This window comes from Rhinolophus hipposideros (genome assembly GCF_964194185.1).
Source record: "Rhinolophus hipposideros genome assembly, chromosome: 4".
NCBI lineage: Eukaryota > Metazoa > Chordata > Mammalia > Chiroptera > Rhinolophidae > Rhinolophus > Rhinolophus hipposideros.
The window spans coordinates 12,376,392-12,402,355 of NC_138050.1; the positions used below are offsets into that span (position 1 = coordinate 12,376,392).

At 31.6% G+C, this 25,964-nt stretch overlaps 1 protein-coding gene across 4 annotated transcripts in view; it reads left to right on the forward strand.

Moving 5' to 3' along the window:
- The window catches only part of NBEA (neurobeachin), a 656,028-nt gene that overhangs the window by 189,834 nt on the left and 440,230 nt on the right, over positions 1-25,964 (forward strand). For 3 of the 4 annotated variants that reach the window (XM_081046841.1, XM_081046842.1, XM_081046840.1), the window contains exons 22-29: positions 62-1,078; positions 2,765-2,982; positions 5,239-5,392; positions 12,536-12,716; positions 14,691-14,821; positions 17,950-18,057; positions 21,463-21,631; positions 23,179-23,274. In XM_081046841.1, coding sequence (XP_080902967.1) covers positions 62-1,078; positions 2,765-2,982; positions 5,239-5,392; positions 12,536-12,716; positions 14,691-14,821; positions 17,950-18,057; positions 21,463-21,631; positions 23,179-23,274 — 2,074 coding nt within the window. The remainder of the gene's footprint in view (positions 1-61; positions 1,079-2,764; positions 2,983-5,238; positions 5,393-12,535; positions 12,717-14,690; positions 14,822-17,949; positions 18,058-21,462; positions 21,632-23,178; positions 23,275-25,964) is intronic. The other variant, XM_081046843.1, reaches the window with a different exon arrangement.

The window sequence follows — 25,964 nt, forward strand, 5'->3', positions numbered from 1 at the left end:
TATTTTTGTCTTTCTTCTTCATATATATAAAATGCCTAATGCTTTTTCACTTGTTCCTAAGGTCACTTATGAAGCCCATAAGGAATACCTGGCCAAAATGTATGAAGAATATCAAAGACAAGAGGAGGAAAACATTAAAAAGGGAAAGAAAGGGAATGTGAGCACCATCTCTGGTCTTTCATCACAGACAACAGGAGCAAAAGGAGGAATGGAAATCCGAGAGATAGAAGACCTTTCACAAAGCCAGAGCCCAGAAAGTGAGACAGATTACCCGGTCAGCACAGACACTAGAGACTTGCTCATGTCAACAAAAGTATCAGATGATATTCTTGGAAATTCAGACAGACCAGGAGGTGGTGTACATGTGGAAGTGCATGACCTTTTAGTTGATATAAAAGCAGAGAAAGTAGAAGCAACAGAAGTAAAGCTGGATGATATGGATTTATCACCAGAGACTCTAGTAGGTGGAGAGAATGGTGCCCTGGTGGAGGTTGAATCTTTGTTGGATAATGTATATAGTGCTGCTGTTGAGAAACTCCAGAACAATGTACATGGAAGTGTTGGTATCATTAAAAAAAATGAAGAAAAGGATAATGGTCCATTGATAACATTAGCAGATGAGAAAGACGAACTTCCCAATAGTAGTACATCATTTCTCTTTGATAAAATGCCCAAACAGGAGGAGAAACTCCTTCCTGAACTTTCTAGCAATCACATTATTCCAAATATTCAGGACACACAAGTACATCTGGGTGTGAGTGATGATCTTGGGTTGCTTGCTCACATGACCGGTAGTGTAGACCTAACTTGTACATCAAGTATAATAGAAGAAAAAGAGTTCAAAATCCACACAACTTCAGATGGAATGAGCAGTATTCCTGAAAGAGACTTAGCGTCATCATCTAAAGGATTAGAGTATGCTGAAATGACTGCTACAACTCTGGAAACTGAGTCTTCTGGTAGCAAAACTGTACCAAACATTGATGCAGGAAGTATAATTTCGGATACTGAGAGATCTGACGATGGCAAAGAATTAGGAAAGGAAATCCGAAAAATCCAGACCACTACTACAACACAAGTAAGTTATTGTACATGAGTTCTAAAAATACATTGAATAGAAACTGAGTTGTTAGTGCCAAAGCAGAGTAATTTCTTACCAGTTAGGCTATGTTTATGTTTAATTGTGATATAATAGTAATTTATGTAATTGAGTAGTATGGTAGTACATATAAAAGAAATTTAAAATATCTGAATTATATTTCCAACTCGGCCATATTCTGTCTGTGTAACTTCGCTCAACCTCTCTGGGCCTGGATTTTCTTACACAGTCCAATAGGTTGTACTAGATAGATTAACAAATGGCTGTTAGGGGCTCTGCCAGTTCTAACATTTTACGACTGTGACTACATTTACACATTTTGTATTCGAGATATTCATTCTGAATACTTGATTAATTTTAACCTTTTAAGCTTCAGGCCCAACCCTGATTCTGTGGATTATAGAAAGGAGGACTTGGAGCCCAAATTGAACTGATAAATGAAATGAAGGGGAAGGGAAAAGGGAACTGTTATTAATCAAGTGCCTGCTATGTTCCAGGCACTATGCTATATGTTTTCAGATTTAATCCTCACAACAACTCTGTGAGGTAGGTAATATAGTTGAGAGAATTTGGAATTATTAGCAGTGAGAATTTTCCTTACAACCAGTTGGATAGGAATTTGTTATGAGAAAATGAAAGACTCTTAGGCCTGGTGGTAGGAAAGTGTTAGTGCTGCACTTTGGCCACACCTGAGTAAAGATAAAAACGGGTGATGTTTTCAGAGATGGATTTTAATTGTTGAGCTTGAGTTTTAAGACTACTTCCTATTTTGTAGGCTAACTACTACCTTATAGTTAAGAGTTGAAGAAAACTTTTACCCTTAATGATTTTTTTTGTTATTGTTCTCTGGGTTTTCCACTTACCTTTTAATGTCATCGAAAATTAACATGTTCTGTTATAAAGAGTAAACCATACCTAACTGGTGTCTTTGTACTCTAATAAGAATCCTTAATAATATATACTGTGTGAAAAATGTATCTTTATTTTTTCTCTGTTAACTGCCAATTTCCATTTTTGTTGCAGTTGTACTACAGTGATAAATTGCCAGGGGATGGCAATATTGAATTAGATACAGATTTAAATAAAGGAAAGTATGCTGCATTGTTATTGAGCATAATGATCAGTAGGCTTGTCTGGTTTTCGTTCAGAGTTCATAAGCATTTTTCTGTTTTTCTAACTTCTCAAATGCATACGTTTTTCTAAATTGAAAGATTGTGAGTGAAATTGACTTTGAAGTTAACTTGAATCAGTTCAAGAAACATTTCTTTTAATCTTGTGTTTTTAATTATGATTATTGGATGACAGGCCAGTATATTTCACTTTGCGTATGTGCTCACTTTCATGAGGCAGAAATGTGGTCTAATGTAAAACCTCCATAAACAGGGGTAAAGAGGATTTGGTTTTTAAAGTGTATTTTGGTGTTAAGCTTACATATTTGACTTCTTGCTTAGCTTCTGAAACTGCAAAATAAAAGTAATGATCATAGCCTTTTCAGCTCTAAAAGATTCCTGTGCAGGGAATCAGCTGTGAATAGTGTATGTAAAATCTACTAACCTACTTAAGTCATATGCAAAAGCTTTACTGACTCACTTTACTACACTTATGTTTTTGTTTTGAAAAGTATTTCATTTGTACTTGACAAATGTTCACCTTTTCTCTCTCTAGGCTGTTCAGGGCCGGTCTGTCACACAGCAAGACAGAGATCTCCGTGTTGATTTAGGATTTCGAGGAATGCCCATGACTGAGGAGCAGCGGCGTCAGTTCAGCCCAGGTCCACGCACCACAATGTTTCGTATTCCTGAGTTCAAATGGTCTCCAATGCACCAGCGACTTCTCACGGATTTGCTGTTTGCATTAGAAACAGATGTACATGTTTGGAGGAGGTAGAAAATTGCTTTTCTATAAATAAGTCTCTGTCACTTAAGAAAATTAATATTTTAAATTACTGGCATGAACTAATTCATAAGTGAATTATATCATTGAATAAATCTTAAAATTAAATTCATTAAAAATATTTGAACTGAAATTTTTTATAGAAACATAAATATTTTCATAAAGGTTACAAGGCCTGAGGCTCATATCAAAAGGTATCCAAGAACTTAAGCTTAAGACACTTTTGAAATCTGGCATTGCCTGTTCTATATGAAATAGAGTTTTAACAACAACAGAAATTCAGTTTTGGTTCAAAGAAATTTCCATATTTTTTTCTTTTCCTATTGAAATTAATGCCACATACTAACTTTAGTTTTGCTGATAAGATTATAATGCATATGTACTATTGAAATTTAAAATCACCTTATGATGTCTATTTTTAGAACTTGTACCATTTAGGTGGTTAGTAGTTATCAGTTCAAATATAATCACTTAAAGAAAATGAAATCTACGTAATTTAAATCATTACCTTGCCTCACTTTCAATTTAATTTTTAATAGCAAATACATGACAAATTAATCAATTATGAGAGTAAGTCATTTATATGTGCAAACATATAAATTAGGAAGTTGATGGCTCTAAGTGACAGAGTTCCCCACCATCAGTGACAGTCAATGGCATGATATTCTCAGCACAGAAATGGCCACTCTGTTTCTCACAGTTTTCCTTGCAAGATTCAAGGGGGCTGCTTCAGCTTGCAGCACCAAATCCATGTAGGTAGGACACTTTCCCAAGCTAGAGGGCAGGGGCTCTTCTTCCTGCTCCATGTCCTTCTTCCCTTTGTTTTTCTCTTTGCATCCTCCTCTCTCTCTTCTTTTTCTCCTCCTCCTCCTCCTAAAAGAAACCTTAAGAAATCCTCCCCCTCCTCCCATGTCTCATGTGCCAGCAGGATCATATGCTCTCCTGTAAGTCAATCACCAGCCAAAGAGTTGGGATTAGAATGGCTGGCCCATACAAAGCAACACTAGTTATCTGGGGAGAAGCCAACCTTTTCTATACCTGACCTAGTTCAATAACGGAACAAAATCTAGATGATGTTAGCAGGAAGGAAAGAATAATTATTGTGGAAGCAGCCAATGTCTGCCATAGAAAGTTGGTACTTCTGATTTTATTTGATCAATTTGTCCTTAAGTCTACTCATGTATAAAAACAAAGTTCTTTTATTGCTAGTGTTGTTATATGCCAAATTACCTACGTATGGTAAATAAGGAAACTGGAATACATGAAATACGTCACTGTTAACACGAATATCAATGTGTGGAAATATATAGTATAATTTACTAATTACAATATTAGTAGACCCCAAGTGAGTGATACTCAATTTTCCTTCCATTAACATACTGTGTGTCTTTTTTTTTTTTTTCTCTTTCAAGGGTTCTTATAAAATTCCCCAAACACATTTTTTATCTAATTTAAAATTTTAAAAAGATTGCACTTTGTATTTAGGACAAGGGAAAACATCTTGAGGTCTAAGATATAATAGATGATATTTTACAATTCTAAAGAGGTGAGAATCATTGACTTAAATTTGATCGTGGAGTAATTTCTGTTTTTCCCCGTTAGAAAATATTAGTAGTTTATATTCTTGACTAATAGCAAACAAAAGCAGTATAGTTCTCTGAGTATCTGCATAACATGTTTTGTATGGGAAAGCTCCACTTGCTGACCTTTGAGGTCTTTTTTCTTTTTTATTCAATAAGTCCTTGAATTTTTACTAATTTATACCCCCCTGTCATGTCACTTCTGTGATTAGTAGTATACGTTTTCTCATTATGGCTGGTCAGAGGTAGGGGCTGCAGGCTGTTGATGTACCAAACTTAAACTGCTTAAAAGGCAGTAAAACGTTCACTTAACTATCCAGTTGTTCTGCCTTTCACCACAAAACAAAAAGCTTTGACAAAAATAAATTTTTTTAGCCAAATTCATTGACCTACTCACATGTCTTTGAATATGGCTATTACATTGTGTTTTTATATCAGAAACAAAATAATGAGGTAATACACTTAGACACAAAATAACCCTGTGTAGCTAAATTTTGGTAACATTACATCTCAGTTGTAAATTTTTTTTCTAATAACTTTATTTTAAATTTGCCTAGCTTTTCACTATTTTTCACTTTAAAAATGTTATTATAAATAAACTGTCTAAACTTTTTGTTCTTAAGCCAAGAAACTGTTCATGTGTTTTGTTTTTCTGCTATTTTTCAGCCATTCCACAAAGTCTGTAATGGATTTTGTCAATAGCAATGAAAATATCATTTTTGTACATAACACAATTCACCTCATTTCCCAAATGGTAGACAACATCATCATTGCTTGTGGAGGAATTTTACCTTTGCTCTCTGCGGCTACATCTCCAACTGTAAGTACTTTGCCTCCATCTAGTGGTTATATTTTATAATTACATGACTAGCGCATGCCAGTCGTTTCTGTATTGTAAAACAGATGGATTTTAACAAGACAAGTTCATCTAAGGAAACTTTTAACCATATGAAGTTATATTTATAAATATACACTTACATTTATATTTCTACTTCTTTTATTTGTCAGTATTGGGTTCATACGTGAATTTATGAAAATATTTCTCTGATAATTCTGATGAATACTTCTTAGGAAGAGCCATAACTGTCAATGATTTAACTTTATTTTCTATATATTGTTTATCCCTTCAAATATAATAAATTCTTAAAATTCTGTTCTGTAAATCCTGAAGTTCTAAATACAAGTATATATTTATTGTATATGAATTAGAGTCATGAATCTAAATTTAGAAAAAAATCATTAATAGATATGCAAAGTCTCATGAATTACTTGAAATGTTATTCCTAAACTTAATATTATTTTAAACTATATATAGGAGTTTTACCTTCCAGTTCTCTGAGATTGCTCTTAAAGCCAGCAATTTTCTTCCAAAAGGGAACCAAAGTAATTGTTCTTAGAGTGTTTCTTATTTAAAACTTGGGCACCTCAGATAGAAAGAGTGTAAATAGCACACCATTTATATGCTATCTTAAAAAATTTAATAATCCGTAAAAGCCTCAGAAAACTTGATGTTAGTCACATGGCCTCTAATAGCATTTTTATCCGACTTTATTTACTGGTTCAATATTTATTTTTCAAAATACAGCTTTGGCTCTCTTTCTGTATAAAACATTAAAGTGTTTATAAAACACGGTAATCCATTGTAAGTTTAACATTTACGTGGTGCTGTTGCAGTACCATAGTTTGAAAGGCATTTAATGTTAATTATATACATCATTTAAAATACGATAGGTCAGTGCTAACTTTATATTTTAGTTGTCACTTTAAAAAATATCTCTGATCTGTATATCAGAAAAATCGACTGTATAGCTGCTTTCTGAGATGGGAAAGAATAAAGAACTGTGCCTTCCATATACCTGTGTTCTTGCTACTGTATTGGAAACTCATCTTTAAGCCCCTAAAATATGCTTTCTCCAGAGGCAAGCCTGCTGTTTTCTTAAGATGTATTTTACTTGGTGAGATAGTGTTTCCAAATTGATCTCTGGCTTTATTTCATCATTTACAAGCTTTTTCTACATGACTCTTTTTCTTTCACTATTCTTTTGTCAATGCCACCATCCCCAAATCATCTTTGAAACTTAAATATTAGCAGCAAAAGATTATATTCTCAATAGTCCTTTTCCTCACAGGCACATATAGTTCAGTTTCATCTATGAACTTTCTCAAAGTCTACACAGACAAGCAGGCTAGTTCAGGAGCAAGGGCAGCAGGACAGGTCGCCATGGGGGCTTTCATGAAATTATTTAATGGAATTAGGAATAAATATCAGTATCATAGTATAAGATTGTAGTGTGCAACTTTAGTACTTATTACCATTGGAAATTCAGTTTAGAGCTTAAGATAAATTCATTCTGCCTTATTATACATTGAACTTGAATTTGACTTACTGAAGCAAGGAAATGGAGCCAGGAAGAAAAATGGTTGATGGTGTCCGCAAAGTGCAGTTATCCTGTGAGATTGGTGTAACATCCCTTCTCTTCAATCTCTGATTTCCTCTGGTGATTTGTACCAGATGCCAGTAAATTGAGAATTGTGTATGATTTTAAAAATGGGGCAGGGAACATTTTTTCCCCTTCTGTACATTAAAAACTGAGTAAATCAAAAGTTTTCCTTCTGGCATTTTTTTCTACATATAAATTTTGTTTTAGTTCTTATAAATAAATTATTACTTGTTGTCCAAAATTTTTAAAAGGTTGTATTGGAATTCACTTTAAATATATTATTATTTTAAAATTTTGTGCAGGGCAGAAAGTGATCTTTATATGAATTTAGTACTAGGTATTAAAATTTGTATAGGTTTGACATATTCATATTACCAAATAGTCTTCCAAATTTTAAAGCTAAAATGTCTCTATCAAGATAGAGAACATATTCAATTAATAAAGTATATTATTAATTAACATTGAGTAATATACTATTTCACTTTCCATGTTTGCTTAGTTTTTATTTTATAACAAATGTACAATAAAGATAATGACATTTTGAGGTGCTTATTACCTGTGCAGTTTTGACCACTATAGTTTGGAATTTGAAACCAATTATTGTCTAGACTGTTTTCCATAGACTTGGGAATTCATTCAGTTGTAGACACTTTTCTTCATTGTCTCTGTCTCTATATTTCTATTATTTTGATCCATTAGCTGATTGTATCTATTGCTGGTTATACAACATAGCTGATTATATGTTCTTTGATTAAATTGCTCCCTTAAAAGAAACAATCAGAACCTTCTCTCACTTTATACTGGTAAAAACATAATTGGTGCTGACTGTGAGGTGTTGTTTTCTGTTCATTGGTGGTATAATATTCTTATTAAAGATTGTAATATAACAGAGGGAAAAAGTTAGGAAGAAGGAAGGTGGATAAAGAAGCAAATTACAAGATAATGTAATTTGGGAGATATGGAGCTCTTTGACTTAGTTTTAAAATATGAAAAACCAAAAGAGAATTTTGGAAGGAATAAGTCCAAAAAGAAAACATTGATGATATACAGATTACCAAAGGGAAACATTGTCGTGTAGATGCCACTAGAATTTTAAACCTAGATATATATAGAAACATTTGAAATTAATGTTTGAGTGATCTGGTAATTTTGTTTAAATTTGTGGAGTTTTTAAAAATATGCATGCATTATATACAGATATGCATTTAATGAAAAAAATATGCTATTGTATATAAAAGCAGCCATAGACAGTTATATAAAGGAATAGGTATGGATGTGCTTCAATAAAACTGTATTTATAAAAACAGGCAATGGGGCAGATTTGAAGTGTGGGTCACAGTTTGCTGACCACTAACTTGGAGCATAATCATCAAATAAGACAAATATCAGAGTGCCTGTATAATGTTTTAGTGTGAAAAACTTTATTATTACTGACCATTGAAAATTCAAGTTAGAGCATAAGATAAAATCCATTCTTTCCTATTAAACAAGAATGTGAATTTGACTTACTGAACATTTAATGAAGTGTAATTTTTAAAAACAATTTCATTGATTGCTGCCGTCATTATGTTCTATTAGGAGATACGTAACTTTTCACTCTCAGCCATACTCATTTCTTTTAGCATTTGACATATCTAACGTTGAAATTGTATTTAATTTTGAGAGGGAAGTAGAATGCTAAATACTCTATAGATACTTATTTAAAAAGAACATGGTACAAAGCTCAACCCAGGAATATGTCTTTCGCATTTCTCAGTATAAATCTGGATCTCAGATAATTTACTCCTTATAGTAAAAAACAGACATATTTCCTGTTATCAGTGAGACTCAGATATGATCTTTTTGAAGTTAAATTTAATATAAGGCATATGGGTTTTAGCATGAGATAAATCTTGTATTTTAACCTATTTCTACAACTTACTAGATATGACCTCAACCTCAATTTCTTCATTATTAAATAGTGTTAATTATACTTATCCTCTAGGGAGTTTATGAAAATTGTTAAGTAAATATGTAAAGTGCTCTAGATGAAGAAGGCTCTTCAGTTCTTTTGGTACTGTTTATTCAGCATTGTATAATGATAGAAAAATTTTCCCATTTATAAAATAAGCCTGTCGTATTCAGAAGTCTGAAGTTTAAAATAGGATACTTGAGACAATTTAGTTCTTAACAGTTTTAATTTTAGTACTTGGGGCTGGGGTTGGGAATTAAACCCCTTAGGGTGTAATTTGACTGATTGTTGATTTTGGGAAGGGGCATTATTTTCGTTTTGGTTTTTTTGGAGTTGCTGTTTTTATGATTAGTTGAATCCTTTCATTTATTCTCTATACGTTGTTCAAGTTTGTCATCAATGAAAGCAAGGAGTTAGAAAAAAAAATGAGGAGAAGCAATGAATATGAATCAACTACGAATTGCATAATAATTTAATGATTTTAAGTTGACCATTTTGGTCAACCATCCAGAATACTGAATGTTTAGAATTAATTCATTGTCATATATGGTTTAATTTTATGTTATAGAAAAATAATAGAGACTGATATTTCTGACTTTCCTAATAGTTTCATGATCATAAGAAAGAAGAGCAACATTTTTGTTAAAAAATGATGACAAGGTCTTAATTTTATTTTATGTTTTCTTGCCTTGTCACAATATGTAGTTAATAGATTTGGAAAAAAATATTATTTTTCTGTTTTATGTCATACCACTGATCATATTTTAATATTCTCAGGATGCTTTCATATGTTTTCACATACAATATACCATTAAAAAAGTCTATTTTGAAATTCATGCTTACATACGTTTATTGTCAAAAATCAGAGAATAGGAATTGTTGACTTTTACTGTGAATTAATTCTATTAAAACTTTTTGAACATATTGAATATAATTCTTAAGATTCTGAAACTGAGTGTAATATCTATGTAATTAGCTTAGTTCACATGCAGACCTCATTTAGTGTATCAATATAATTCTTTTCTAGCAAAGAAAGTGATTAAGTTTTAATCACTTGAATATTCTATTCTTTCATTTACTTATGGGAGGTTGATCTATAGGAAGAGTTCCAAATACTTTAGAAAACAAATTATAACATGTTTTATTAATGAAAATTCTGAAAGTTTGGTATAAATAGTTTATTTTCCTAAATCGTTTCGGCCTAAACTAGTCCTGAGTTAAGGCTTTTACAGAAACATTATATTAGTTTAATTTTAAAAATGTTTCCTTAGTTATCTACTAGGAAAATATATTTATTTTGTAAAATAGAATATGCATAATTTCTAATATATTAACTATATTTACATATATTTTATTTGGTCAGAGTTACTCTAATGAAAAATAAATAGAAGTCTAAATATTTGATATTTTAACCATTGTAATTTATAAAATGAATATCTCTTCTGAGAATTTTTGCTTTTAATAAGATAATTGAATATAATTTTTAAATATTATTTTGTGTTTCAATTTTACATTGTATTTTCATTTAATTTTAATAATTTCTTTTTCTTGTACTTTTTTGATCTGTTGTCTGTTTTGTCTAATGCATGTCCAGGGTTCTAAGGTTAGTATTACTTCAGTAATTTACAGGTTTTCAGTTTTAAATTTTATTTTTGCTTATTTATGAAGTTTTTGACTTGGTTATATTTTGAGTTTCCATATCATCTTTATCATTAGGCATATCTTCACTATATTTAAAAGATTCATTAAAAGGATTATTTTTTAGTGTATTGATGAATATCTTACTATCCACAATAATCTTTAGACTAAATTTTTGTAATATAATGAAAACAGTATTTCAATCATATGTACAATCAGGTGTTAAATGGTTCCAATGAAAGGAAATTGGATGGAATATATGTTATTTTAAGATTTAGTCATAATCGTATGTGAGTGATCTTTATTTTTAAACCCGTTATGTTTATATAACATTTCATCAAAATTATAAATTACTTTTATGTAGGATATAATAAGAACTCCATTGTAGGTTATTGTTTGTGTTAAGGATGCTTTTTATTTTAAGATTTTATTTTGTTTAATCAAAGATAGCATTTTGGCAAAGTATATGTACAATTAATAATTATGTTGTAATTTCTGTATGTAATTCACTCATTTAAAAATGAAACCATATTTTGAAGGTTAGGTTTTCTGCACCCCAAAAAACTCAAAAATAAGAACATTACCTAATAAAGTCAATTAGATTTCTAATAATTTAAGGAATTCAAAATGATGAATTTATTTGAGAACATGTATAGATAACCTAAAATTCTAATATTTTGAAAAATTATCCAGAATATTACAAGATGAAAGCAATGTCCAGATCTTCCATTCTATTGTAAATCTTATTTTGATAACTGAGATTTAAAGAGGTTCTATATAAAATGAATTTTTTGCTTTCATCATAAACTTGTGTGGTGGTCACAGATTTTTAACTCATGTTAGGAAATGATTCTGTGTATCAGTGAGATGCTAGGAAATAAGGAATCTGCATTTTAAAAATCCAAGTAGTGTATTAATCTAATTTCTTTAGGCCATAGGTTCTGAATTGGCATAATGTTGTAAATCAAAATTGAAAACAATTTTTTTTGTATTTTCAAGCTCATTTTAGAAACAATGGTTTTACCACTGTTTTGATGTTAAATGGAAGGAAGAAATGTTGTTAAATTTTGTTTTCCATTTACAATTGAGTATATAGTGCTTTCAGTAGTCACCTATCATTTTTAATATCCATCTTGTACCAAGAAGTGTTTTAGAGGGTCTCTTTTGTTTTTTGTTTTTTTTTAAATTTTTCTCCTGCTGACGTTTCCACGCTAATGTGAGCAGAGATGTGTTTAAGTAGAATGATTGGTATAAGCAATGTCAAGATGAAACATTAAATTGGAGCAGATACCTATTACTTTGTATTTTATTTTATCATTTGGTGAAGAAGTTAATCAATATAGCTAGTATGCCTATTCTCAGAAAATTTAAACATATTTGTACATATGAGATCCCTAATGGTTTTAGTTAATTCTCAAATGGATAAGAAATTGCTATACATTCTAACTTGACAGTTATCTCATTTTGCTGCCGAATGATAGTGCCATATGTCTTTCCTATTATTCATCACACATTTATAGGAAAGAAAAAATAACAGCTATTTTTTTATAAATAAGAGTGAAGAATTTAGGAAAGGTCAATTTTATATCTTTGTTAACTAATAAAGTAAAAGAAATAAAACTAGGGTATATGTATGTGCTATTATTTTTAAAAATCTTTGAGACATGATCTTTAGTTTGGAATGAGTTTTTGCAAGTAATGACATTTAAATCTAACACTGATTTTAAAAATAGACTTTTCCTTTATTCAAGGATAATTCTTAGGTAAACTAATTAAACTGATAACCAGTTCTTATGATATATGGAATTAGATTATAATTTATTCTGTTTGCAAAATATACTAAATGTACAAAACTACTATTTACCTGTAGTATGTATGTACATGTATTACATTTTCAAATTTAAAAAAGATTTAAATCTTTTCCTTTTTAAAGACGGAGTTGGAAAACATTGAAGTGACACAAGGTATGTCAGCTGAGACAGCGGTCACTTTCCTCAGCCGACTGATGGCTATGGTTGATGTGCTTGTATTTGCCAGCTCTCTAAATTTTAGTGAGATTGAAGCTGAAAAAAATATGTCTTCTGGAGGTTTAATGCGACAGTGCCTAAGGCTAGGTAAGTCTGTTAAGAATAAAGAACATATACCTATCGGTTCGTATTTTGACACTCTGTGGTATAGAAAGTATTAATGATACAAGTTGATGATTATGTAATGTAGAGATAATTATAGAAAATTGTAGTATCTTCACAGTGGAGATTTATAGAATTGATTATCTTGAATGGGTTATAATTTGAAATAGAGTTCAATGTATTTTGAATTGTTTCAAAATCAATATAACTAACATTTTTCATTGAAGTGATTTTAATGTAAATCCATTTATGAATTCTTTTTTGGTAAACCAATAACAGAGAGTAGTTTTCCTGGGCCCACACACATACGGTATCAGAAAATTCAGGACATAGTTTTATATACATAATGCTCAAAGATAAATTGTGCCATTTTCACTGTGCTTTTCAGAGTGAACATTTAACTCTAATAAACATTACTGAACCTATGTTGTTCACCTACTATCTTGTGTTGTAAAGAAAACTCAGCACTGACAACTCTTAATAATTACTATTTAGATCAGTTCTTTAGGCAGAAACCATCCATATTTCTCTTACGTTTCTGTAAGGGGACATTTATTTATACTATTTATAGACTTTGCAAGGGGCCAGAAAGTTACTGTTTACATAAGTGCCTTAGAACGTGAGCAAGGTGTAAGAAAGCAAGACATTAGATAGGGAGGAAATTCCTGAGTGTGCTCTTTTTACCCATAATTTTTGAAATTGTGTAAAAATCTATACTTACGTACCTTCAGGGGAGAAGTTGTTTCTGATCTAAGGAAGGAATAAGAACTTACTTTAAGAATGATGGAATGAAACCTACATTTTTTTGTTTGGTTTTCTTAAAGCCCAAAATGACAGGAATCATTCCATTATAAGAGAGCATGACCACACAGAGATGTCTCTGACAAGAGGTGTGCGGTAATTTACTATGGGCCGTCATGGTCGTTGCCGTAGATGTTTAACAACAGCTGGTGGACTGAACATTGTGAGAAAGAGAAATCATTTTTAAATGCCTTAATATCGTGAAACCAACATTTATTTAGTTACTCTGAGCTTTTGTTTCTGAATATATTCCAAGGCTTTATTGCTGATTTTATTTTTATCCTAATAATTCCTAGCAGATCGGTTTTTATTGTCCATAGGAATGTTTTATATGTGAACAATAATGAAGTAAACAATTATATATCAACATGTGCTGTTTACGGTTCTAAGCACTTTACATGTATTAATTTAATTAATCCTCACAATGGTCCTCTAAGGAAGTATGTTTATACTCATTTTACATCTGAGGAAAAGGAGGCACAGACAGTTTAAGCAGTGGGCTAAGATCACATGACCCCTAAGTGCAGAGCCGGGATTCAAATTCACATGGTCTGACTCCAAAATGAGTACTGCTTGGTGCTATACTTTGCTGCTTCTTAACATAAGCAGATAAACAAAAGCTTGTACTCATTGAATGCTTATTGACAAAGGCCGTAGACTTTCCCACCATGAAGAAAGGTGGGCTTGACCAGGTTAACGTACTCCAATTGCCTGAAATGGGACTGGTGCTCAGTACAGTCTCCAAGGGAGTCAGATTACAGAATAGGAAGTCTTATTCTTCAAAAGAATTTATCAGATATGAATATTAGGTTTCTAAAAATTTTTATTCTTAAAATTCAGAATTTAAATGATGGAGGGGATAGAATAAGGAAGGGTAGATTGAGAGCTTCAGAGGCCTTGGTAATATTCTGTTTCTTCAGCTGGCTGGTAGTACGTGACTATTTTGTTTTTATTTTTTAACTACATATATCTTTTATATGTACTCTTTATTACTGTATTTCATAGTTTTCAAAAATATTTATTGATCTAATTAACTTTAAAAATAATAATGGGATGGAGAAAGCGGAGAGAAAGAAAGAAAAAAAGAACCTCGCAACTTTTTCAGCATGTCAAAGTCAATAATTTATATTAATAACATGCTTTTGGTTTTTTCAATAGTTTGCTGTGTTGCTGTGAGAAACTGTTTAGAATGTCGGCAGAGACAGAGAGACAGGGGGAACAAATCTTCCCATGGAAGCAGTAAATCTCAAGAAGCTCCCCAAAGTATTACTGCCACAGCAGCTTCAAAGGTAACTAAATATTTTCTATGTTAAATATAATATGCCTTACTTTTTTTAAGTTTATGAGAACAAATTTCATAGTACTGCTTAATGAAGAGCAAGGGTTTGTTAATCAGATGCCTAGCTGTAGCCTCCATCCATGCTGGCTTCTTCATGATTGTGTTACCAAGTTTACTGAATCTCTCTGAGACTCACATTTTTGGTTTTAAATGGAGATACTAATAATTTCTACTCCTTGGGATTCTTAGAAGGATTATAATAGGACATAGCTCTGAAAAGTTCCTAGTTATAACTATTTTTAATACTTACATGTATTTTCACAGAGCTTAACATATATTGACTAATGAATGAATAATAATGAATGAATAAAGCAATATATATTGAAAGAGTAATGATCTTTTTAAATGGATATGATTTTGGTGATAGACATTCCCATAATATTCAACAAAAATATATTGAATGCCCATGAAATGAATAAACAGCGTAGAGTATTTTGGGATATACCGATAATTTTCATTCTAAATTAGCTCTATCATATGGTTTACTGACGCTTTGCTATTTACCGTTTTAGACACACTATAGACTTCATTCATTTCATCAGTAGAATCTTTTTTTTTTAACTTTTGGACATTTGCATGAGTTCCTTCTCCTTGAAGTGTCCATCCTTATTTTTCACCCAGCTAAAAGGTATTCAACTCTTGGCTGTAGCTTAAGTGCTATTCTTAGGGAAATGTTTTCAAATACCCTCACTGCCCCCCCCCCCACACACACACAGTCCAGGGTAGGTTCTTCTGTTTGATGTTTTCGTAAAACCCTGCCTGTCTCTTATCACTCACTACACTTGTAATTAGATGTTTGCTATTAACACAATGATTTTTGTGCTCAATAATGAAGGCATGAAGTAGAGGTTTAATTCATTTAAAAAGTTCTTTGGCTTCAAGCTTCTGCAGTTTTCAGATGGAACAAACACATGTTTAGCATATCTATATTGGAGCCTCTTTCTTTTTCACTACTGTCAGAGAAACATTCCTAAAATAATTAGATCATATATTATTTTACTGCTCACAAGTCTCCACAGGGCTCTCCGTTGCTTAAAAAAGTAAATATAAACACATCAGCAGTAATTCCTTCTGTTATTTCTGTGGTCATAGTCGGCTTTATGTCATTTGAGGGCATCTTGTACACTTCGCAATTCCAGAGCTTGTATAGCACTGTGAGTACTTTGTCAAAAGAGCACAAACTCTGGAGTCAGACAGTTCTGAGTTTGTATCCTGGCTCTACCACTTACTGGTTTTGTGACCTAAGACAGATTCCTTAGTCTCCTATGCCTCAGTGTTTCAGTCTTTAATATGGATATAAATCTTAACTTACAAGGTGTTTGATTGACATGTAAAGCAGTAATGTAGTAAAGTACTTAGTAATTAATTCCTGACATGCAGTGAGCATTCAGTTAATGCTAGTTCCCTTCTCTCTCTAGCAGTCACCCACTCATTATATGAAGTCATGAAATGAATAAATATTAGCATTTTTGAGAGCTTTGATCATACAAGTGGCTGTACGTAATTGAGGAGGTAATAAGGAGTTTTTCAAGACTGTCAAGCCAACCAAGTATTACTCTAATTGTAGAATATGAACAGAAAAGTCCAATGAGAAAGAAACTTATAGTAGTTAGTTGAGCTAGTTATTGTCTCTAACAAGAACCTTGGCGATGAAAAATGGATAATAAGTGATGAATATAGAAACATTAGGGGAAAAAGATAACACATTTCAGGACAGAATCGATGGACCAGGTTGGTGAGTTGGGTTTTTTTTTAACTCCCTGTATTTATGCATTGTTTTTCATGTGCCACTGTAGTGAGTAAACCATAGTTAATTTAGGTGTGGTAATAACCTGTGTGGACTTGCATGAGTCATGCATCTTCATTGGGTCTCATGTTTCATATTTTCTAAAAAGGAGCAATGATATAAGCTTTACAAATAAAGAAATCTTTATAAGGATCAAATTACATTATGGGTACAGAAACACTTTGTAAAAGGGTATACATTAAAATACAATTTTTTTCATTTATGCTATAAGTTACGTACTTTTCATCAATGCTGTAAATAATATTATTTTCTTTAATTGTCCTGTGATAAATATTATTAGCGTATTATTTAGATGATATAACTGAGGTTCACAGAAGTGAAGTATCTCACTTAAGATCGTATTGCTGGCAAATTTTGGAATTGTAATGAAAACTAAATAACTATCAAAGGAATCAAGCATCTTAATTTAGGAGTGAAATATGATAATTGAGGTCTATAGAGAATTAGAAGGAGGCCTATTTATTTTTAATTACTTAGGGTACCAGCAAGTTATTCTATATTCAGGAATTGTATCTCGTACTTCACATATATTATTTAATTTAATTCATGTCATTCTTAACATATTATGTCCACACAATTTTTAACATGTTGTGTAGGTGAAAAATACTAGATTAAGTTTCAGGGAACATGACTCTCTTATTAGTTTGCTATAGATACATTGCATAAAATTTGTGGATTTTTGTAACTTCAGCTATAAAAATAATTTTGATGGCAACGATCCTTAATGTATTTTAGCTTTAATTATTAGGGCTATGACTGAATTTTTTTAAGTTTACCTTTTCTGATATTTTGTAGATGATGAGATGCTTATACATATAAATCTAGACTAATGTAATACAATAATCTCATATACTATAAATGCATGATGGATAAATGACATCTGGAAACTCAAAAAGATTTATTAACTAGAGGAATGGAAAGTGAGGATCAGAAAATTTTAGTAATAAGCCCAAGGTCACACAGCGGAGATTTGAGCCCGAATTTTCTGAGGTCGAGGATCAGCCTTTTTTCTACCACAGTCTCACCTGATTTTCTGACTCTGTACTGGTGGCCGTGGTGATAAAGAACAAGGGAAACTGTGAGAAGAATAGAGGACAATAGGAAAAGTGTCTTACAATAGAGTACTGTAGTCAATACAGTGTTATCCGTTGATAAGCAAGTAAAGAATGTGGTCAGTTCAATGATGAAATTAGAGGTATTAGAAATTATATTACTATATAAGTTCGTGTATTATGGTATTTTTTTAAAAACAATTCTCTATCTTTTTAAAGACTCCATTAGAAAATGTTCCAGGTAACCTTTCTCCTATTAAGGATCCTGATAGACTTCTTCAGGATGTTGATATCAATCGCCTCCGTGCCGTTGTTTTTCGGGATGTGGTAAGTTATACCTGCTTGATTTCCCAGGAAAAAACCTTCTATTGTCATTTGTGTAAAATAATTTAAATTTTATAAGAAAGCTACATATTACAGCGGAATATCCCAAAGTCAGGAATTGTGGGGTTTATAACATATTTCTGATTGTAAAATGTTTTAGTCTTAGCTTTCTTTGAAAGCTTATTGATATGTTTTTTTTTAATTATGTGAAATTCTGATTTAAGTTATATGTATACAAAGAATAGGGAGAACCTTGAAAAATCATAATTCATTTTATCTTGAATCACCTACTCCTCTCTTTTTTTATTCCTTGCTCCATATCTAGGTACTGAATAATTTATTATCATTAATGTTACTTGTGTTATGGATAACAGGGATTAATTCATTATGGTGTTACTGGCAATTAACTTTTTTTTCCAAAAAAGAATCTGCATTTTAAAAATATGGTTGGGAATTTGAGTTAGAAAGGTAGCTTAATAAAGCTTAAGGAAAGGATAGCTTAAGGGGTTTCATGGAATACTCCAATTATATAAATTACTCAAGGTAAGTAAAAATAAGATTGGCCTTTCCACATGCTGCATAGAAACATGCAGTATTTCACAGCAGATTCAATATTGGCAGTACTTCTTAATATAGTTATTATTTACCAGCCACTTTAGATTCTGTTTTTCTTATTTTAATTAATGATTTATGAAACAGAAGAAAGTTTATGTTTTAAATTAACATTTAACAATAAATTGGATGGAGTACTTTGTACTTTAGAAAGTATATATATATCAGTTCTTATAAATCACTGGGAAAATTATAAACATACCAACACAAAAATAGGCAGTGGACATAAAATATGAAATATAAGGTAACAAACATATGGTAAAAATTCAGGTTTACCAGCAGTCAAAATTACAAATTAAAACAAAAGTGACTTATATTTACTATTAAATAAACTAAAAATTACTATTAAATACCTAGCATTGCAAGGGTACATTGAAATATGCTCTGTCATGTGTTATTGGTAAGTATAGAAACTGGATAAACTTTTTGAATAGCTCTTTACCGGTAGGTGTTAAAACATATAAATATTGATGCTCTGTTATCCAGTGTCCCTGCTCAGAAAGTATTTAACCTCATGTGCTCATCAGAGATGCCTACAGGGAAATTAGCAACATTATCAGTATCCAACATTATAGTTTCAAGCCCAATAAATCATAGTATATTCATTCAGTGGGAAACTATACAGCCATTAAAACATAGTTTTGAGGGAAATTTAGTGACATGGAAAATCACTCATGATATATTTTAAGGGAAAGCAGCAGTATACAAAAGTACCTATATTACACAAATATTACATCTGTATGCTGAGTGTATGTGCGTGCACATGTGCACTTTTATAAAAAACAAAAACTAGAAAACACATACCAGAATACTACCAATGATTATCTCTAGGTAAACAGTTTTTGTTTTGTGCTTTAATCTTTTGTACTTTTTTTTAATTTTTCAATTTTCTATAATCCCATGATGCTTTATAATTAATAAATAATAAAGAAAATTTTTAAATAGATAAAACACAAGTATAAAAACCATGATATAAAACTCTTACCATAATCTGATCTGTAATTTAGACTTGGAAAAAAAAAATTACTAACAATTTAACCGCTTAGAAATGGGAGTTATTCATTCTGAAAAAATGTGTTATGGAAAGAATTTTTTTTTTAATGAAGAATGATTAAAACATGGAGCATGTCTTTATCTCCAAGAGGCACAATCAGACCGAACATAAAGAGTTTATGTTAAGTGTGACAATATGTTTAAATTGATATTCAAGTCTGCATTAGGTTGTTATGGTAGATTATGATAATTTTTCTAAGATTTGTAGAAAAATCTTGATAACCAAGCAGTAGTGCTTCACTTTCTTCCTGAAAGGAATTAAGTGTTCCCAGATGTATCTTACGAAACATTATCAAAGCAACAAACGTGTGTTCATTGAGTTCATAGTGTGTGTATCAGACACTTACCATGTTTCCCTGAAAATAAGGCCTATCCGAACCATCAGCTCTAATGCATCTTTTGGAGCAAAAATTAATATAAGACCCAGCATTATATTATACTATATTATATGTATGTTATTTTATGTTATATTATGTTATATAAGACCTGGTGTTATATTATATATTATATTATACCTGGTATTGTATTGTATTATATTATATAATATAATATAAGACCTGGACTTATATTATATTATATTATATCATATTAAGAAACGGTCTTATATTAAAATAAGACCGGGTCTTATATTAGTTTTTGCTCCAAAAGACGCATTAGAGCTAATGGTCTGGCTAGGTCTTATTTTTGGGGAAACACGGTATTACCTCTCTATCCTAACTAGATTGATTCCTTCCAGACCTTTTACCACTTTGCTGTTCTCCTCTGGAAGAACCCCATTTGTCATTGAGCTTTTGAAATTAGGAGTCTCAAATATTGGCAGTGTTTTAATGGTTATTTTTCTAGTGTGGAATATTGGGACTTGGCATTTCTTAATCTGGTTGTACAAAGATTGCATTAGTTTTTTCTTAAGCTGTCATATCACTCTTCAAGCCCATATCAAGCTGGTACAAAATTATGTTGTATGCTTTCCCATTTTTTATATTTCCCCTGCTTTGCACTCTATATTATATAACAGCAAAATATAGCTTTTATATTTATTTTCCATCACATTTCTTTAAGTATCATCTGCAAATTAAAGATACTTAATTAAATGTACACTAATATGCACAGTGTGACATTACTAGAAATTGCAGAAGAGTGACACTTTAGTAGTCGGACTAAATTAGCCCTAAAATAAAGACTATTCCAGACTGGTAAGAAAAAAGCTTAAAAAACAAGCCTTGACAGCATCAAACCGATCTATAAGTTGCTTAACTCTCTATATAATATAGAGTCCTGCTCAGATACTAATTTGTTAGACTTGTATATGTATTCCAATTGTAATTTTATTCTATTAACTTTTCATTAATAACATTTAAAACTCTGTTTTTATAATAGATGCATAAAATTACTCTTTTTAACCTGTGCCATGTGCATAGTGTATACATACTGAGTTTTGGAAGTAATGGTTCGTAATGGTGCAGAGGACAGAGAATAAAATTTTGTGGCATGGCAGCAAAACTTTAACCTTCTCTTTTTCTGAAATTGCATTTCAACCTATAACTCAGATGATGTATTCCTGGGGTTTTGCATTTATACTTAAACGATACTTACTGATTATCAATATATATTGAACATGTTTTAATAAAAGTCAAATATCATATTTTGCCCCCATAAAAAATGAAATAGGAATAGTTATTTGTACTCTAAGAACTTTCACTTCAAAAATTTCAAGTGTCAAAACTGCCTTTTTGTTTTACACAGGATGATAGCAAGCAGGCACAGTTCTTAGCTCTAGCTGTTGTTTACTTCATTTCGGTTCTGATGGTTTCCAAGTATCGCGATATATTAGAACCCCAGCGAGAGACTGCAAGAACTGGAAGCCAACCAGGTAGAAACATCAGACAAGAAATAAATTCTCCAACAAGTACAGGTACTGAATATTTTTTACATTATTTGAATTTCCATCATTTACCTCCTTTTTATTTAATTTTTACATCCAGATTTAAACTGGTCCTATTCATAATCAGCTCAAATATTTACAGGTACATGGTATATAAATGACAATTTAATATTCTTTAATTCCTCAAAAATGTATGAATGATATTTCTATAATATTTGCTATATTATCATTTTGTCAGTGCAATTTTGTTTTTGATGTTTTCCATTTATTAATACAAATCATTTATACTACTATTTAATATGCAAATAACTGATATTTTGAATGTATTGCTTTTCAACCTATATAAACATGAAATTAGGAGGTCTTTATAGAGTAGTTCAAATAGAGTAGTTTAAGCCAACATATAATAAATATGTAAATATATAAAATACATAAATCTTTATAACAAGGTTCTCAGATAGCACTCCTTTTTACTTCTTCTCCCCTCCCTCCCTTCTTTCTTTCTTTCACTGTGTAGTTATTTCAGTATCTAACAATCAGTATTTTATATTCAACATATTCTATATTCAAAATATTTTATGTTAAATATTCAACATCAGTATTCTATCAGAGATTCATAGTAAGCAAACAGACATCCTAAACTTTATACCAAAGTTGCTTCAACTAAAATCAAAGATTTATAGACCACAGTGAATCATCCTGGGTCATGTCTTTCTTATCTTCATAAGATGCTCATGTTGTCAGAGTTCTGGTATTAGCTTTGCCTACTCTGCTTGAAATTATGAACACGTTTTCAGGCAACTAATTTTTTAAAGTCATGGAGTGCCTTCTATCAATTACGTTTCCTGCCAGGTGTTTATAATGAAGGTTGTTTGCTTTGCTTTTTGCATTGTAACCTAGATAACCCAGTGGTTATTTCATGTACCACTGGATTAAATTGTAGTTGAAATTGTCTTTCCTAAATAAATGTATATGGTATATAAATAAAATGGATATTTTAAAAAGTGAGTAGAAATTAGTGGTCAAATCTCTGCATTTTGTTGTCCATAAGCATACCATACCTCATTTAGCTTTTATTGCTGTTGTGGAAATATGGATTATGTTTTAGCTACAATACTTGGCTGTTGCATGTTGTATTTACTTTAAACATGGAGTATACTTTTACTTTTAATTTTATTCTTCAGATTGAACATTGTTTTACCATTCCACTTTATGTCTTTGACCATTTATAAAATGGCACTAAGATTTTTATTATTTTAATCAACTTTTTCTTTTAGTGCATTCGTATCAGTCATATATGTATAAAATGAGCATTATTTTAGTGAATTGCCCTTTCACTAAAACCAGTTCTGATTTTCTTGTGTGTTTGTATGACTGTGTATGTTGCTAAAATGACTTAACAAGTGTATTATTTCCTTTGTCTTAAGTATAGCCGCTTTCCTTCCCCCAACGGTGCAGTCTTTATTGCTAGTACTGTTTGCATGTTGCCGTAGTATAGAGTTGTCATGTATCTCAGTGGACCATGTTGCAGGTTGTTACATGCTGGCTCAAATTTGATCCCATGATTTTCTCCACAGTTGTGGTCATACCATCTATCCCTCATCCAAGTTTGAACCATGGATTCCTTGCCAAGTTAATTCCTGAGCAGAGCTTTGCCCACTCATTTTACAAAGGTAATACTGACCTCATCTCCTGACCTGTTTGGGTATTCTTATTTCATCATGTTATACAATAGAGATCCATAATGCTGTTGTTAATAAACAAGTATCTATCTGCCTCAGGTTTCATGGAGATATGATATGTTGTATTTATACCTGGCTAATAAGAGCAAAATATAGCTTTTATATTTATTTTCCATCACATTTCTTTAAGTATCATCTGCAAATTAAAGATGCCTAATTAAATGTATACTAATATGCACAGTGTGGCATTCACTAGAAATTGCAAACGAGTTACAGTTTAGTAGTGAGACTAAATTAGTCCTAAAACAAAGGCTATTTCAGACTGTTAAGAAAAAAGCTTAAAAAACAAGCCTTGACAGCATCGAACCGGTCTATAAGGTGCTTAACTTTCTGTCAGAACTATGTCCCAACTCTTTTTAAAGGAGTACAAAAGAATTCTTCACCAAACAACATAAAATTCAACGTTAAGCATCCAAGAAAATTTTTTTAAGCAGGAAAATGTGATGTATAAACAGGAGGGAAAAAATAGTCAATAGGAACAGATTCAGAAAGGACAGAAATGGCAGAATTATCAGATAAACACATTCAAACAGCTATTACAAGTACGTACAAGATGTTTTCAATCTAAAAGAAAAAGTGAACATAATGAAGAGAAAAATGGAAGATTTTAAAAAAAGAATCTATTGGAAGTTTTAGAGGTGAAAAATTAAATGGCTGAAATGGTGTCTCTGGGAAGGATTAACATGAGGGTAGTTACTGCAGAACGAAGGGCTGTAGTGGGCCAAATCAGCACCCCCACTTGCCACCTTTGCAGGGTTCTCCTATGTGCACATCCTGGATAGTTCCTAGGGCACTGAGTATGATGGAATATTTTATGTTCTGTAGAACAATTGCTTTTAAGTAACAGTGATTATCCTGGGAGCCCTGATGTAAACACAGGAGTCCTGACATAAACACAGGAGCCCTGTAAAGGCAGAGAGTTTTCTCTGTCTGGTTGTAGAACAAAGTCAGAGAGAGTCCAGGAGCGAGAAGGATTTGACATTGCTGAGATGGAGATGAGCCTTGAACCTGACATCATTTGGTAGGAGCTGAGAGCACTACCCGGCTAACAGTCATTGAGGGAGTAGGGGACTGTAGCTTACAACAGCAGGGAACTGAGTTTGGCCCATAACTGGAGTGAGTTTGGAGGGGACCCTGAGCCCCAGATGATACCACAGTTCACTGCACTCAATACATTCTCTTATGTGGAAGATCAATTATACGACAAATAAAGCAGCAAAGTATTTTTTGTTACAACTTCATGAATTCACAGATTTCTTTTATAAATATGCAATCTTTGAATATCATGATGAAATGAAGGATTTTTTTCTTTTCAGCTTTATTCCTCAGAAACACCTCCAGCTCTACACTGTTTAAACTAAGAAGGATTAAATTATATTAGATTAAATGTCCTCTGCAGTTCGTGTTGTGTAGAAACGTATTCCAAAGGCTTATATGTAGTGACTGGGAAATAATCTGGAGCAGATTATTGGTGTACTATTTTCTTTATCAAGGAAGTTTTGTTATGAAAACAATTTTGCTGAACTACACAATGGTCTTAGTGGTATAATAAAAGTTTAAATTACTTTAAGGCTGATGTGATAAATTTACTATTCTCTTTATTATGTGATAACATGAGAGCTGATCATAAGTAACTGTTATTGCACGCTGTGGTGTCTTTTGGTTATTGAGAGGAAAATTCTGTTGATTTTGAAACTGTAAAGTCAACTCTTAGTGTTTTCACAGCGTAAGAAACCAGTTGGATTCCACTCTTTAAAGACTAATGAGACTGGCTTCTTTGTCACACATGTAAAGTATTTTTAGTGAACGTAGTAGTTCTAAACACAGAAGGATTGCAATAAGTTTTCTTATTTATATCAAAGGACAAAAATAAAAGGATCTTGGAAGGACATAGTTTCTATGACATGTTTCTTTATTTAACAATCATTATCACTGAATTTGATCTTTAAGAATGAACTTGATTTTCACTCCGTTCTTTCAGCTCATTGAGGCTTTTAAAAATTTCTGATTTAGCTCTCTCTCTTCTTCATAATCTGATAGCCCTTCAGTTCAAGGTCTTATCCCTCATTGGATTTCTTGTCTCTAGTCATTTAGTCTATTACTGACAAAAAAATTTAAAGTAATGCTAATATATAATATAAAAAACAATGCAACTAAGTAGAATTTATATTTAATAAAATACATTCACACAATGTTTCATAATGTAACAAGTATAATAAAGTAATTTTTCTTTCTAAAAAATTCTAAGCTTTATGTCATTTTGGGGACAAAGTTATGGTGTCTAAATTTATAATGGGTGGCAAGACTACTCTAGTTCTAATTTACCTGGAATACTACAATTGCCTCCAAAGTGGTTTTCTCACCTTTTACTGATCTTTATTCTATTTTTATAGTTTTGCTGCAATTTGTTTTAAAGTATAAATGAGATTGTGCCCCATTTTGACTTAATATTTTCTAGTAGCATTTAAAGGAAAAATATCACGTGGGTCCTGGATAATCTGACTGTTGACTACCATTCTAACTTTATTTTATGTTATTTTTCTATTTGCTCACTATGCTACAGACTACCTTTTAGTTCAAAATCATTCCAAGCATTCTCCTGCCTTATGATCTTCGTATCT